This window comes from Ctenopharyngodon idella, chromosome 15 (assembly GCF_019924925.1).
Source record: "Ctenopharyngodon idella isolate HZGC_01 chromosome 15, HZGC01, whole genome shotgun sequence".
NCBI lineage: Eukaryota > Metazoa > Chordata > Actinopteri > Cypriniformes > Xenocyprididae > Ctenopharyngodon > Ctenopharyngodon idella.
In genome coordinates, this window is record NC_067234.1 from 21,336,394 (window position 1) to 21,349,528 (window position 13,135).

Genomic DNA, 13,135 nt, shown 5'->3' on the forward strand with positions numbered 1-13,135 from the left:
AGTGCCATGATGCCGATAATGGTTTTAGCCACTAGTTTCATTGTGTTAATAATGCTCTTGGTCTGTGGTTCCTCAACTCTCAAAGGACAGAGTGAGCATGAATATTTGAGTCTGCAATACTTATTGGCTACAGACTCTACTCTGTAAATTTTGTTTGGCTGCCTCTTCAGAGACGGAGACAGTGGGTCTGTTATAAGAAGTGGCAATTTCATGCTGATGAGAAGTCATTGAGAATATAAAGAGGAAGAGTCAAGTGGCTGAAGCTCAGACAATGAAGTGCAACTATATTGCACACTGTTGACACCTGCAGACGAGGGAAGAGGTGCATGAGGACAAAAGGAAAGCTAAATAATGAAAAAGGCATTGAATGAATCGCACGCATATTTCAGACAGATGAATACAGATTTATTATGAGGGATAATGTACAGTCAGCTGGGCAATGTTACAAAGTAAACCAATTATTGACACGCATATTTTAAAGGTACACTGTGTAGCCTACATTTGAGTCAATACATCACAAATCCTTCTTCCAATACATGTTTTTGTCTTACCCCGATTCACTATGGTAAGCCTATATTATATCTAAGTGTTTATATTTTAGACCTGTTGGTCACGCAGAGCCAAAGCACAACCAAAACAATGTTCTTTTTTAATGCAACAGTGTACCTTCACCTAAAACAGAATGATGGGGACTAACGCCTCAAGCACATTTTACTATGTGACAATACAAATTGCTTTTATGCTCATCCATTTAAATAATTAATTATTCTGTTTGTGACTCATGTATCTTAGTGGCATTGGGTATATACAGGTTCCTCATCCTCTGGCTGCCAATCAGGGGGAAGACGTCTGTTGTGTCCAGCTGTGACAGGAGCGTCTGGTGTGAATGGGAAACTGTGCTGCTTCCAGCAATTGAGAATACATACAAACAAAAACCATTTTACATCCTGTGAACACATTCTCTCTGTACTAAATTGTTTGTAATATCCAGATTACATATGAAGGGATGTATGCATTTACATTTACACATTATTTCACTTACAGTAATGAATATGCAAGTCATTAAGAAATGAATTAATATGTGTATATTTAGTGTAACATTTGATGAAGTGTATTAAATCTGCTATTATTATTTTGCAAGATTAAATAATTCAAATGAAAATTAAATATACACTTTTTCTATTAAAATGTTTTATTTGATTGTGCATTAATATTTTAATACATATTTTAAAGAGAGTTTCAGGACTTATCTTTATATGTAATTCCATAATTCCATTGTCCTTGGTTAAAGTATAGAATGTACTGACAAGCATTTAAAGAGATGGTTCACCCCAAAAATGAAAATTAATTCATCAATCAATCACCCTCATGTAGTTTCAAACCCGTAAGCCTTTCGTTCATCTCCGGAAAACAAATGAAGATCTTTTTGATGAAATTTGAAACTTAGAAAGCTACACAACTGACACTTTGACACTTTAAAAAGGTTATAAAGAGATTGTAAAACTAATCCATATGAATTGAGTGGTTTAGTCCATATTTCGTGAAGAGGCTTCAGTGAACATAAACAGAAGCTCAACCAAACCCGTTTGATGCTCGAGAACAAACCTCTTGCGGAAGCTCAAACATGCTGCGTAACACACGAGAATGAACCTCATTGGTTCTCGCATGTCAAGCAAACATGCTTGAGCTTCTGTTTACCACAACTGATGTGTGCGTTGATGAATGTTTAAATGTGAATAAAAGGCAAATTCATCATATAAAGTCATATAAAGCGATTGTGTCTCTTCAGAAAATTTGGACTAAACCACTCGATTCATATGGATTCGTTTTACGATCTCTTTATGAACTTTTTGAATTGTCAAAGTATCGGTTGCGTAGCTGCCTATGGAGGGACAGAAAGCTCTCAGATTTCATCAAATAGATCTTCATTTGTGTTCCGAAGGTGAACAAAAGGCTTATGGGTTTGAAACGACATGAGGGTGATTAATTAATGACAGAATTTTCATTTTTTGGATGAACCAGCCCTTTAAGGTAAACTAAAATATACTTTAATAGTAATTTCTATTGAAACACGTCATGTATTTAAATATATTTGTAATGATGAAGTTGCAATTTAGTACATTTAAAATATTCAAACCTAAAATGTAAACCCCACAAACTTCTAATCAAAAACGTACATATGCTTTAGTGTGTTAGTCAGCACATTAAAATAAGTGTACTTTATAGCACGGCAAAATAGTTATTGAAACATATTGATTTAAAATTTACTTTTAAGTAAAACTTAATTTGACATTACAAAGTGCACTTTTTTTAAAAGCGTACTTAAATGTGTTAAACTCGTGAAAGTGTAAGTAAATTTAAGTTGTCTTTTATTTCATTAATACTATTAAAGTATAGTTTTTTTTAATATACACTTATATATACACTCTAACTTAACAGTCATAATTTGATTTTTCATGTTTGACAAGATTTGTTAACGAGACATAAAGTATCTACCACATCATGTAAAATAAGCAGAAAAAGTTGTTTAAAAAATGTCTTAGTGTTTACGGTAACACTTTACAATAAGGTTAATTAGTTAAACATTAGTTAATATATTAACTAACATGAACTAACCATGAGCAATACATTTCTTACTGTATTTACTAATCTTCATTAACGTTAGTTAATGAAAATACAGTTGTTCATTGTTTGTTCATGTTAGTTCACAGTGCATTAACTAATGTTAACAAGATTTTAATACTGTATTAGTAAATGCTGAAATTAACATTAACAAAGATTAATAAATAATGTATAAATGCAGTTCATTGTTAGTTCATGTTAACTAATGTAGTTAACTAATGTTAACTAATTAACCTTATTGTAAAGTGTTACCATGTTTACAGTATAGTAATATTGTAATAATGTATAACAGTATAACAAGAAATTTTTATAACTCATATATTCACATATGATTTCATTTATTTAATATCTTGCTTTAATTTCTTGCTTACCATGGTAATATAGATGTTGTCTGGACTGTTGGGAGGACTGCTGACTTCTGGCAGAACAGGCATAGAGCTGAATCCCACCTGAGGCACAAAACCAGCTTAAACAAAGATTTTAGGTATACAAAGACGGTGCATTCATATTACTTATGAACTGGAGAAAGTGCAACGTGCAATATGGTGGAATAAGTCCCGTCTTCTAAATAAAAGTCATCGCGTCACTGCAGCTGCCGTTAGAAGCTCCGGCAGTCATGCTGCATCCGTGTAGTATGAATGTATTTCGGATGTACCACGTATTTATCACACAACCTTCCAGCATCAGTTGCGTTGATCACTTCAGAATCTTGCCAGAAGTAATAAGTCATCCGGGTGCTTTTTGCCTACTGCGAATTCTGACATATTTCTTTTGTCACATACTGTTTTTCGCCTACTCTATAGTAGGGAAGTATGCGATTTCGAATGCAGACACAGTGTTCTGAGACTCACGCTAAGGACTGCACATGCACACTGGCAGATCTAGCTTGAAAAATAAGCTGTTCTTAAAGGGTTAGTTCACCCAAAAATTAAAATTATGTCATTAGTTACTCACCCTTATGTCATTCTACACCTGTAGGACCTTTGTTCATCTTCAGAACACAAATTAAGATATTTCTGATAAAATCTGATGGCTCAGTGAAGCCTCCATTTGCCAGCAAGACAATTAACACTTTCAAATGACCAGAAAGGTACTGAAAACATATTTAAAACAGTTCATGTGTCTAGAGTGGTTCAACCATAATATTATAAAGTGACAAGAAACTTTTTGTGTACCAAAAAAAACTAAATAACGAATTTTCAACAATATCTAGTGATGGCCAATTTCAAAACACTGCTTCATGAAGCTTTGAAGCTTTACGAATCTTTTGTTTCGAATCAGTGGTTCGGATCGCGTATCAAACTGCCAAAGTCAAGTAAACTATTGAAATTTCGAAACACTTGTGACATAACGAAGCCTCGTTTACTGAAATCACATGACTTTGGCGCTCCGAACCACTGATTCGAAACAAAAGATTCGTAACGCTTCATGAAGCAGTGTTTTGAAATCAGCCATCACATATTGTTTAAAAGTCGTTATTTTGGCGCACAAAAAGTATTCTCGTCGCTTCGTAACATTAAGGTTGAACCACTGTAGTCACATGAACTGTTTTAAATAAGGTTTTAGTACCTTTCTGGGCATCTGAAAGTGATAATTATCTTGCTGGCAATAGAGGCCTCACTGAGCCATCAGATTTCATCAAAAATATCTTAATTTGTGCTCCGAAGATGAACGAAGGTCTTACGGGTGTAGAGCGACATGAGGGTGAGTAATAAATGACAATTTTCATTTTTGGGTGAACTAACCCTTTAATGCTATTTGAGAATAAGAAACAACATTTATAAGACAGTTGTTATCAGATTTCATTGGTGATTTTAAATATTAAATTTAATCATAAGCTTGGTTGAACAGCTTGGGAGGATTTGATGTGTCCCTATTCAAAGAAATAGTAGCTGCACTTGCATGACAGAGGCGTTTCAAAGATGGCCACCAAATGAACTGACTTACCTCAAAAAGATAGTTCACCCTAAAATGAAAATAAAGTCATCATTTACTCACCCTGGTGATGTTCTAATGTGTAATGCGCTTCTTTCTTTTATGGACCACAAAAGGAGGAAAAGAAAAAAAGTCCCGCTCGCACTCGTCCATATAATGGCAGTGAATAGCGACCAGCATTAAGCTTTTTAAAAAAGACGCAAAAGTATCTCAGAATGATCCCATCCAACATGTGTCGTATATTCCAAGTGTTCTGGGGGTATACAATATGAAATTTAAATTATTATTTAACGAAAATACTGACTTTGGCCATTGGTCTTCTGTACACGACAACGCAATGTGTGCTTTTGTGTGACTCTGCTAGCGCTGCAGTTTACACCGTCTCTCCCAGAACAAGCACACAAGTGTGAAATCAATATTACCAAAAGCATGACACGAAATACAACGCCTATAAACCACAAAAAAGTATCCTTCACTGAGTTAAATATCTCCAGACTGGAACTCCGTTTGTCTGATGACAGTCAGAATGAGAGTTGACAAATGTGAACATGATAGATTCTTACGAAGAACACAATGGATATATTCACCTCAAAGAAGAAGGTACATGGATTGTATTTTGTGTCGTAGTTTTGTTAATGTGCATACGGCATTAGAGCAACACCAGGGTGAGTAATTTATTATATAATTTTCATTTTAGAGTGAACTATCCATTTAAAGGGGACCTATTATGCCCCTTTTCACAAGATGTAATACAAGTCTCTGGTGTCCCTAGAATGTGTCTGTGAAGTTTCCCCTAAAAATACCCCCCAGATCATTTATTATACTTGTCAAATTTGCCCCTATTTGGGTGTGAACAAAAACATGGCGTTTTTGTGTGTGTCCCTTTAAATGCAAATGAGCTGCTGCTTCTGGCCTGCTTTCCAGAAGAGGGCAGAGCTTTAACAGCTTGTGCTTCGGTTGCTCAACAACAACAAAGCTGGAGAATCTCACGCAGCCAAAATAATGATTGTCAGTAACGGTGTTCAGCCTTACATTGTTCAAACCGGAGTCAGACACTGATGGAGAGACTCAGGAAGAAGTTACAACTTTTAGAATGCATCTGGACTTTTTTGAATGGTTAGTGGATAAATTTATGTAGTTGCTGTGGAGTTGATTCAACTCATCGACTAGCATGTGCCGTCATGTTAATCTGGGTTGGTAGATACACCGGAGACGCGATTATAGCACTTAAACACAGAAGAAGTCATATTTTCATGCTATGTCCCCTTTAAAGGAACAGTGGCTTAAAATCATCTTCAAAACCCATGCAATAACCCAAGAAAGATTCAACCTCAACCACTGTTTTGTTGATTTAAACAGAATACACAAAGCATGGAATCTATGAAAATTTGATTTATACTGAATGCATAAAGCAAAGAGAGGAAATGAGATTAGAAATACAGAAGTTACAAAGATGGTGTGTTACTTTGTATGTGATTCCCGTGTCTTCAGAGGCAGTTCTGGTTTTAACCTCTTCCATATTTTGCCTATAGAATATAAAGCACAACATGAAGTCAAGCAGAAAAATGTCCTACAAGCTGCTATATCTCTCTGTGGACTGACAATGACTTACTTTGAGTCGTCACCTTTCTGGATTGATCTGCAAGCCCTCCTTCCAAAAAACACACTACCAATTAGTAACACAAACCCAGCCACTGACACCAGGGCCAGCCACCAGAGAGGATGAGCCTGTGGATGAATCACACCTGGACTGTTTCTCCTGCTCTGTGCTGAAGAAAATAAAGAGGAGAAGAACTGAGTTTGGAGCTTTTATACAAACTAATCCACTTAAAGAAACCTTTAAATATGTTTGTATGTTATGAAACATTGACAGGTGTTTACAACCATATGCTATATCACAGATCACAAAGATTTAAAACTTATAAAAAATAAAAAAATAAAAAATAAAAGTTACATTTTAATTTTGCTGCATTTGGTCTGGCATCTATTGAACACAAGTATGGGGTTGGTACAGTTTTGTAATGTTTCTGAAAAATAAGGCATTTATTTGATAAAAACTGTTTAATATTATTACAATTTATTCCTGTGATGGCAAAGCCACGTATTCAGCAGCCATTATTCCGAAAAGCTGCTTATTATCATCATGTTGAAAACAGTTGTGCTGTTTAATATTTTTTTGGAGAAATGATGTTGTATTTTATTCAGGATTTGTTGATTAATAGAAAGTTTAAAAGAACAGCATTTATTTAAATTAAAATAGAATTATTTTACAACATTATGCATTTCTTTACTGTCACTTTTAATCAATTTAATGTGTCCTTGCTGAATAAAAGTTTTTATTTTTTTTTATTTATTTTTTTTAATCATACTCACTCCAAACTTTTTAACGGTATGTGTTTGTGTAGACAGCATATTCAGGGAAATAAGAAACTATATGCTCACTTTGTCCTGTTTTTATTTTTATTTTTCCCAGTAAACCATAGTGAGCCAAACAAACAATAATTCCATTTTGAAAAACGAACAAACAAACAAACAAACAAACAAAGGTCTGTTACCTGATTGGACAATAAGGTGTGTATAATTCTTGAAGAACCTGCCACTGAGACGCAATCTACACAAGTAAGTTCCATTGTTCTCACGGGTCACGGATGGGAGGTGTATATCAAAACTCCCCATTTTGACATCTCCGCGAAAAACTACACCAGGAAATGTTGATACAATTTGATTGCTGATGTAGTACAGGATTATTTCTGTCTGAGAGATATTCTGTGTTTAAAAGAACAGAATAAGTACTAAAGCATGAGTTTAGGTTTTAAAGTTACAAATAAAAAAGTATTCATTGCATAAATGTGTTAAGTATATTTGTGCTGGTCTGTATCTTTAAAAAAAAAAGCCTACCTGGAATTCCCACTCCACACTGAGAGACATGACATCCAGATGTCCAGGACATTGAAGGAAATTACACGACAAATACACATCTGTACCATCATTAACCTTCTGGTCTGGACTTGTTATCACACAGCCATAGGTACCATATACTAAAAGAATGCATATTATATTTAAAAAGTAAATAAAATGCTTCATATGCTTAAATAAATAATGAATTTCTGCTTACCTGTGAAGATAAGAACTATGACCAAATACCACATTGCTGAGCATACAAAGACACTGCAAAGTTTGTTTTTTCATACACAGTATACACACACACATATATATATATACACTGTACAAAAAAGGCAGAAATTACAAGATCAAGAAGAATCTTAAATGGACTCTCTCTGGAACTCTTACAACTCAAAAGCTCTTTGCTTCCAGGGAAGCGCTGCTGTTTCCTGACACTTTCTGTGGTGGTGGTTATCAGCATCTGAAACGTTCATTTACCACATCCTCTGTGGCCTGAACACATGATAAAAAACTACGGCAGATGTTTCTCTCTTGTACCATTTTCGCATGTATACATCAGGAACAAAAATTAGCGTAGTTCTTGTGCCTAAAGATTAGAGTTTATCAACACTGCAAAGCAGCGTTAAGACAACGCTGCGTTTCCTTTGATCAGTTCAGTAGATTCATGTCCATCTAATCCTTAAAATAGTGACAAGGACATTATTCAAAATGTTTAAACGTTTAAATTAAATGTCTAATTTTGTGTTCCACAGAAGAAAGAAAGTCATACAGGTTTGGAACTACACTATTATTATTTGGCAAACCATCCCTTTAAGGAACGGAGGTCGGTGAAATGAACGTACGCTTTCCACATAAAAAGGATCTCTTTTGCCCTCTAGTGTGCCATTTGATGTTAGCTTTATTAGGTTGAAGGTATTTTCCTCAAGAGAACAGAGACATCATTGAGTTAAATGAAGTTTTCGGGTATAGGTACATCACCTGAGGCAATAACCAAAGACATTTGTCACATTGATCGATTCATTCTTTCCGATTCAGCACCTGTAGCTTTCACAAAACACTTTGCCATTTGATGAAATGCAAACGGGACATGATTTTTGAGAAGAAAAGTATAATTACATGGGTCAGAAATGTCCTTAGAATTGTAAAATGTATTATTATTCATGAATAAAACATTAGCATTATGCTGCAATACAGAAATTTTTATGTTGTTGTTATCAGGTTTATATAGACCTACCAGCATCCTGAATCTCTCTCCACGTAGAAGGCGACTTTCTCAGGACCTTGCGCAACGTTCCCTAAAAGTTCTGTAAAGGTGACGAAAATTCCGAACCTTTACAGAACATTCAGGACTTTCCTAAAACGTCCTCTTTTGGTAATGAAAGTGCTGCAGTTCAAGGTTCCTTATATATCTTTAGGGGTACGTTCTCTTTTGGTTATTTTATGGTCACATAAGAACGTTACAAAGAGGATATTTGGGACATTAACTGAACGTTCCCACGCGGTCCTCTGTTGCTCATTTAATAACGTTCCCGATATGAGTTTAGGGGGCGTTCTACTTTGGTTATTTTATGGTCGCGCGAGATCGTTACAAAGAGGACATTTGGGAAGTTACAAGATCGTCCTATAGTTATAGTCCCCTAAACATTCCCAGAACGTCCTGAATGTTTCATGAAGGTCCACCAAATAACGTCCCCCAACACTTAAAAGAACTCCACATCGTGACCGTCTCTGAACGTTCTGGAAACGTTACCAGGTGACAGGTTACCCCGCTAGAAATTTTACGTCCCCAGTGGTGTTAAGGACATCGTCTAGTAACGTTCCCAGTACGTTCAGAGACGGTCACAATGTGTATAATTCAACCATCATGGAGTGTCCTGATTCACTGATCCTCTCTAGAGTCTAAACTCTGAGTGTGTTTTCTGGTAGTTTTTTTAATTTTTATTTTTAAATTTCATTACGATGACAGCGTTTGAACAGTGCCGTTTAGACTCACACAGACACCATGAATCGGCGTATGAACCTCAACAATGGTGACATTCAGAGAACGTACTGAATGTTCCCTGAAGTTCCGCTAAATAGCGTCCCCCGACCCTCAGAAGAATTTCTAGCAGGGTCGTGACTGAAGCATTGAAATAGTTATTAGATCAATGAGCCTATTCACAATAAGAGTATAATCACTTATTTGTTACTGAACACACGCAAACACATGCAATTGCCAGATGTTTGAACTGAACTGAACAAGCTAACTTTTATATGCATTCTCTAATCATTTATCATTTATATGATTCAAGATACAACAATTGCAGTATTCATCGGATTTATGTATCAGTTTGCAAATGTGAGGCAGCTGCAGCATCTAGTGGCTGTCATAAATGCAAATTGCAAAGACTGAAGATTCAGAATGACCTTTATTTATATGCAGTGTGACTTCTCAGTGGTTAATGAACTGTGTGATGATAAAGTAAGAATGTGACAATAAGATATATCTGACTCATGATTCATAATTAAGATCATGATAACATGACTCTCCTGTATAATTGCTAGGACATGTTATAAAAACGACTTCTCTCTGACCAGAAAATTACTCTTTATTGAACATTTAATGGGATAGTTTATACAAAATGAAAATTTCAACAATGTCAAGTATCATAAAAGTAATACATACATTTTTCCCCCCCTATAGGGTCCATGCAACTTGGCGGTGCTCCATCTTTAAAAAAAAACAGCCTCTTCGCAAAATCTGTAATACATCGTTGGTTCATACATTTTTTTTTGTTATTAAAAAACAAACAAGCAAGCCCAGCCCAGGTGAGAAAAAGTAATGCAATGTTATGTTTCCATAAAAATTAACTAAGTATCGCAATTAGTTACTTTTTTAGGGAGTAGCGCAATGTTGTAATGCATTACTTTTAAAAGTAACTTTCCCCAACACTGGTTAAAAATAAATTAATTAATAACAGCCTATTTTCCCAAATCTATTGGTTAGTTATACTGTCACTGTTAGTTGCTGTACCAATTAGTATTGTTCTTGTCTTTGACTGTTAAATGCCAAGTTTATGTTATAATTGTTAGTTGGCATGTTAATAAACACAGAATGTTGCTGACATGTAAATGTTGGTGGTCATATGTTAATATCTTCATCTGTCTTACACTAGAGAAAGACTTTTTTTCAATGTAAAACTTCAATGTCTTTATACTACATCAAGCTCTTTAAATTCAAAAGGTCAAAGAAAATTAAACAGAAATCAATAATATGAGTCCTTTAAGAATATAAATAGGTTCCTTTTCCATATTGGTTGAAAACAACAACATGTGGCATGTGACTAAGTAAAAATAACCTGAAGCTTTTGCTAAGTCACATGCCAGAATTCATTAAAATTGCTGACATTAAACACTTCATTAAGAAAACAGATCCTTGTGATTGGTTTAATTATCAGTCTATATCATATATGTCTTTTATCTCCAAGATACTGGGGAAGGCTGTTGCTCAGCAACTGGCTCACTCTCGCACAGGAACAACACTTGTGAGATGTTCTACTGAGGATTTATTGCTAATCGTAGAGGAAGTGTCTGTATAATCCCATATATATATGCATAGAAATATTTAAAGATACATTTTCTTTGAGAAAGTTCATTTTAGAGGAAATACAGTAAATGTTTCACTGACATTGTTGAGTGCACTGGAGTAACTGTTGACTGTTTCATCATTTGACAAAAAATTTCCACTTCCTTCCACTGTCGTAAAATGAGGCCAAAATATCCCAGAAACACTCGTTGCTGATTAAGTCATTTGGAGCCCGAGTGGAATAGCTGTCAATCATGATGTTACTCCCCGTTTTTAGCATCAAATAACTAACTGAAAACAAACTTACTGGAAAAACAAGTATAGGCTATGTCTGCGTGATAAGAAAACTATCTTCGGAAAAAGAAAAAAAAATATTTGATGTTATGTTTGTTTGGCTGGCGTCCCATTCGATTAAATGGAAAGGGCTGGGTTTATGACCTATACTGCAGCCAGCCACCAGGGGGCGATCAAAATGTTTTGGCATCAATTTTCATTTAGTGTGAGGCACACTTAGGGGCCATTCACATGACACCGTTTTCAACTAAAAACGGAAAACTTTTTATGCGATTTGGCTGTTCATTTACACGACAACAGCGTTTTGGTGGCCTGAACACAAACTTTTGAAAACGGGTTTCAAAGTGCAAGTTTTTAAAAATGGTCTCTGTGTAAACAACAAAAAGGCAAATCTGTGAAAACGATGACGTCATGCACATGCGCATTACATGTTCAGTCTATAGTGTTTCATCGCCATCTAATGTCCTGCCAGCAGAATACAGCGTTTTTAGTTTTCACAGATTCGTATGAATGGGATCGTTTTGACAGTGGTGTTGTCTGTACGTGGAAAACTCAAAGGAAAAACTTCTCTGGTTTAACTATATTGTTGTCGTGTAAACGTACCCTTAGATTAACACTTGGGGCAAGCACCCTAGTGGGGAAGCAGAGGTAATGTACAGGGAGACTTCCTTAGTTCTCAAATATCCTTCACTTTTTTTTTATTTTTATTTAATTAATTTTAATTAATTATTTTTTATTTCCATGGTAATACAATAACAAAACACATTAAATACTGTACATTAGAAAAGAGGGTAAATATTTTGCTGATTTCTCTCTCTTGAAAAAGAAACAGGCCAGAACCAATGAGGTTTCTTATTGTTTTCTATTTCTGCTCCGCCTTCTTTTCCATATATGGTGTTGAGCTACCTCAAAGCGCTGTGCTTATGTAAACAAACTGTTTTGAGTATACACACCATATTCGAACACAGGCTTGCATAATTTTGAGTGATTGACGGCATTTCTCTACATAAAGCAATCAAATGACTTTTAAATACTTGGTGTAATGCACAAGAAGGATATGGATTACTGTTATGATACTTTATGTGCTTTTTGGAGCTTGCAATCACCTCCTTCTCTCACACCCTTGAGTTTCATGGTTGAAAAAGTCACACAGCTTTTGAGCAACAAGTCATTGAGTACATTTTAGGCAAACTATTTGCTTTACAGAGCCTTGTTTTGCTATATGGTAACCTTGCTGTCAATAGCCATTGTCTAGTCTATCCTCTAGTGTATATGCACTCGAGAGCTACATCTTTGTGTGTAATGCAAAGTCCATCTAAGCTGATGTAATGCCCCCCCCCCCCCCCCCCCCCCCCCATCGATTGCCCTCCATTGATTTGTTCCACTGTTTAACCTAAACACCATTCATCAAGCTGGCCTCTCAATAGTTCCTCTGTGATGCACACTTACCCCCTTCTGATCTCAAAGCTTCTCCATACATACAAAATGATCTTCTATATAGATGACTACATAGACTATATTTTGTATCAATAACCACTATTGTTAGGCATTTGCTGCTTTGACAAGTGTGGGGGAAAAAGTGTTATATAATTTACCTCCAGTTTGTTTTGTCATTTTGTTTACAGACTGAGATATGATTAATAATATAAGTAATCAACAGCATGTCTTAGATGATAGAGTTAAACTTGCATTTAACCCAGATTATTCAATTAATGATTGTGATGTAATACCATCACCAACCACTAGAATGCAGTGTGGTACCACTCAACACACAGGCCTTCCTGTAAACCCCAAACCAAACAGATGTTAGCATCT

General features: G+C 35.5%; 1 protein-coding gene across 2 annotated transcripts; it reads right to left on the reverse strand.

Annotated features, from left to right (window-relative positions):
• Positions 1 to 383: 383 nt before the first annotated feature.
• LOC127495405 (uncharacterized) lies at positions 384 to 7,909 on the reverse strand. 2 transcript variants are annotated; one of them, XM_051862231.1, is made up of 7 exons: positions 7,673 to 7,909; positions 7,456 to 7,595; positions 7,113 to 7,323; positions 6,170 to 6,326; positions 6,023 to 6,083; positions 2,994 to 3,071; positions 384 to 899 (listed from the first exon to the last, which is right to left on the reverse strand). In XM_051862231.1, exons 1-7 carry the CDS (start codon positions 7,704 to 7,706, stop codon positions 789 to 791), a joined length of 792 nt encoding a protein of 263 aa, XP_051718191.1. In that variant the 5' UTR covers positions 7,707 to 7,909; the 3' UTR covers positions 384 to 788. The 2 variants fall into 2 exon arrangements, with proteins under 2 accessions (XP_051718191.1, XP_051718192.1); XM_051862232.1 differs by having other exon boundaries at positions 7,456 to 7,474; positions 7,673 to 7,886.
• Positions 7,910 to 13,135: the final 5,226 nt, after the last annotated feature.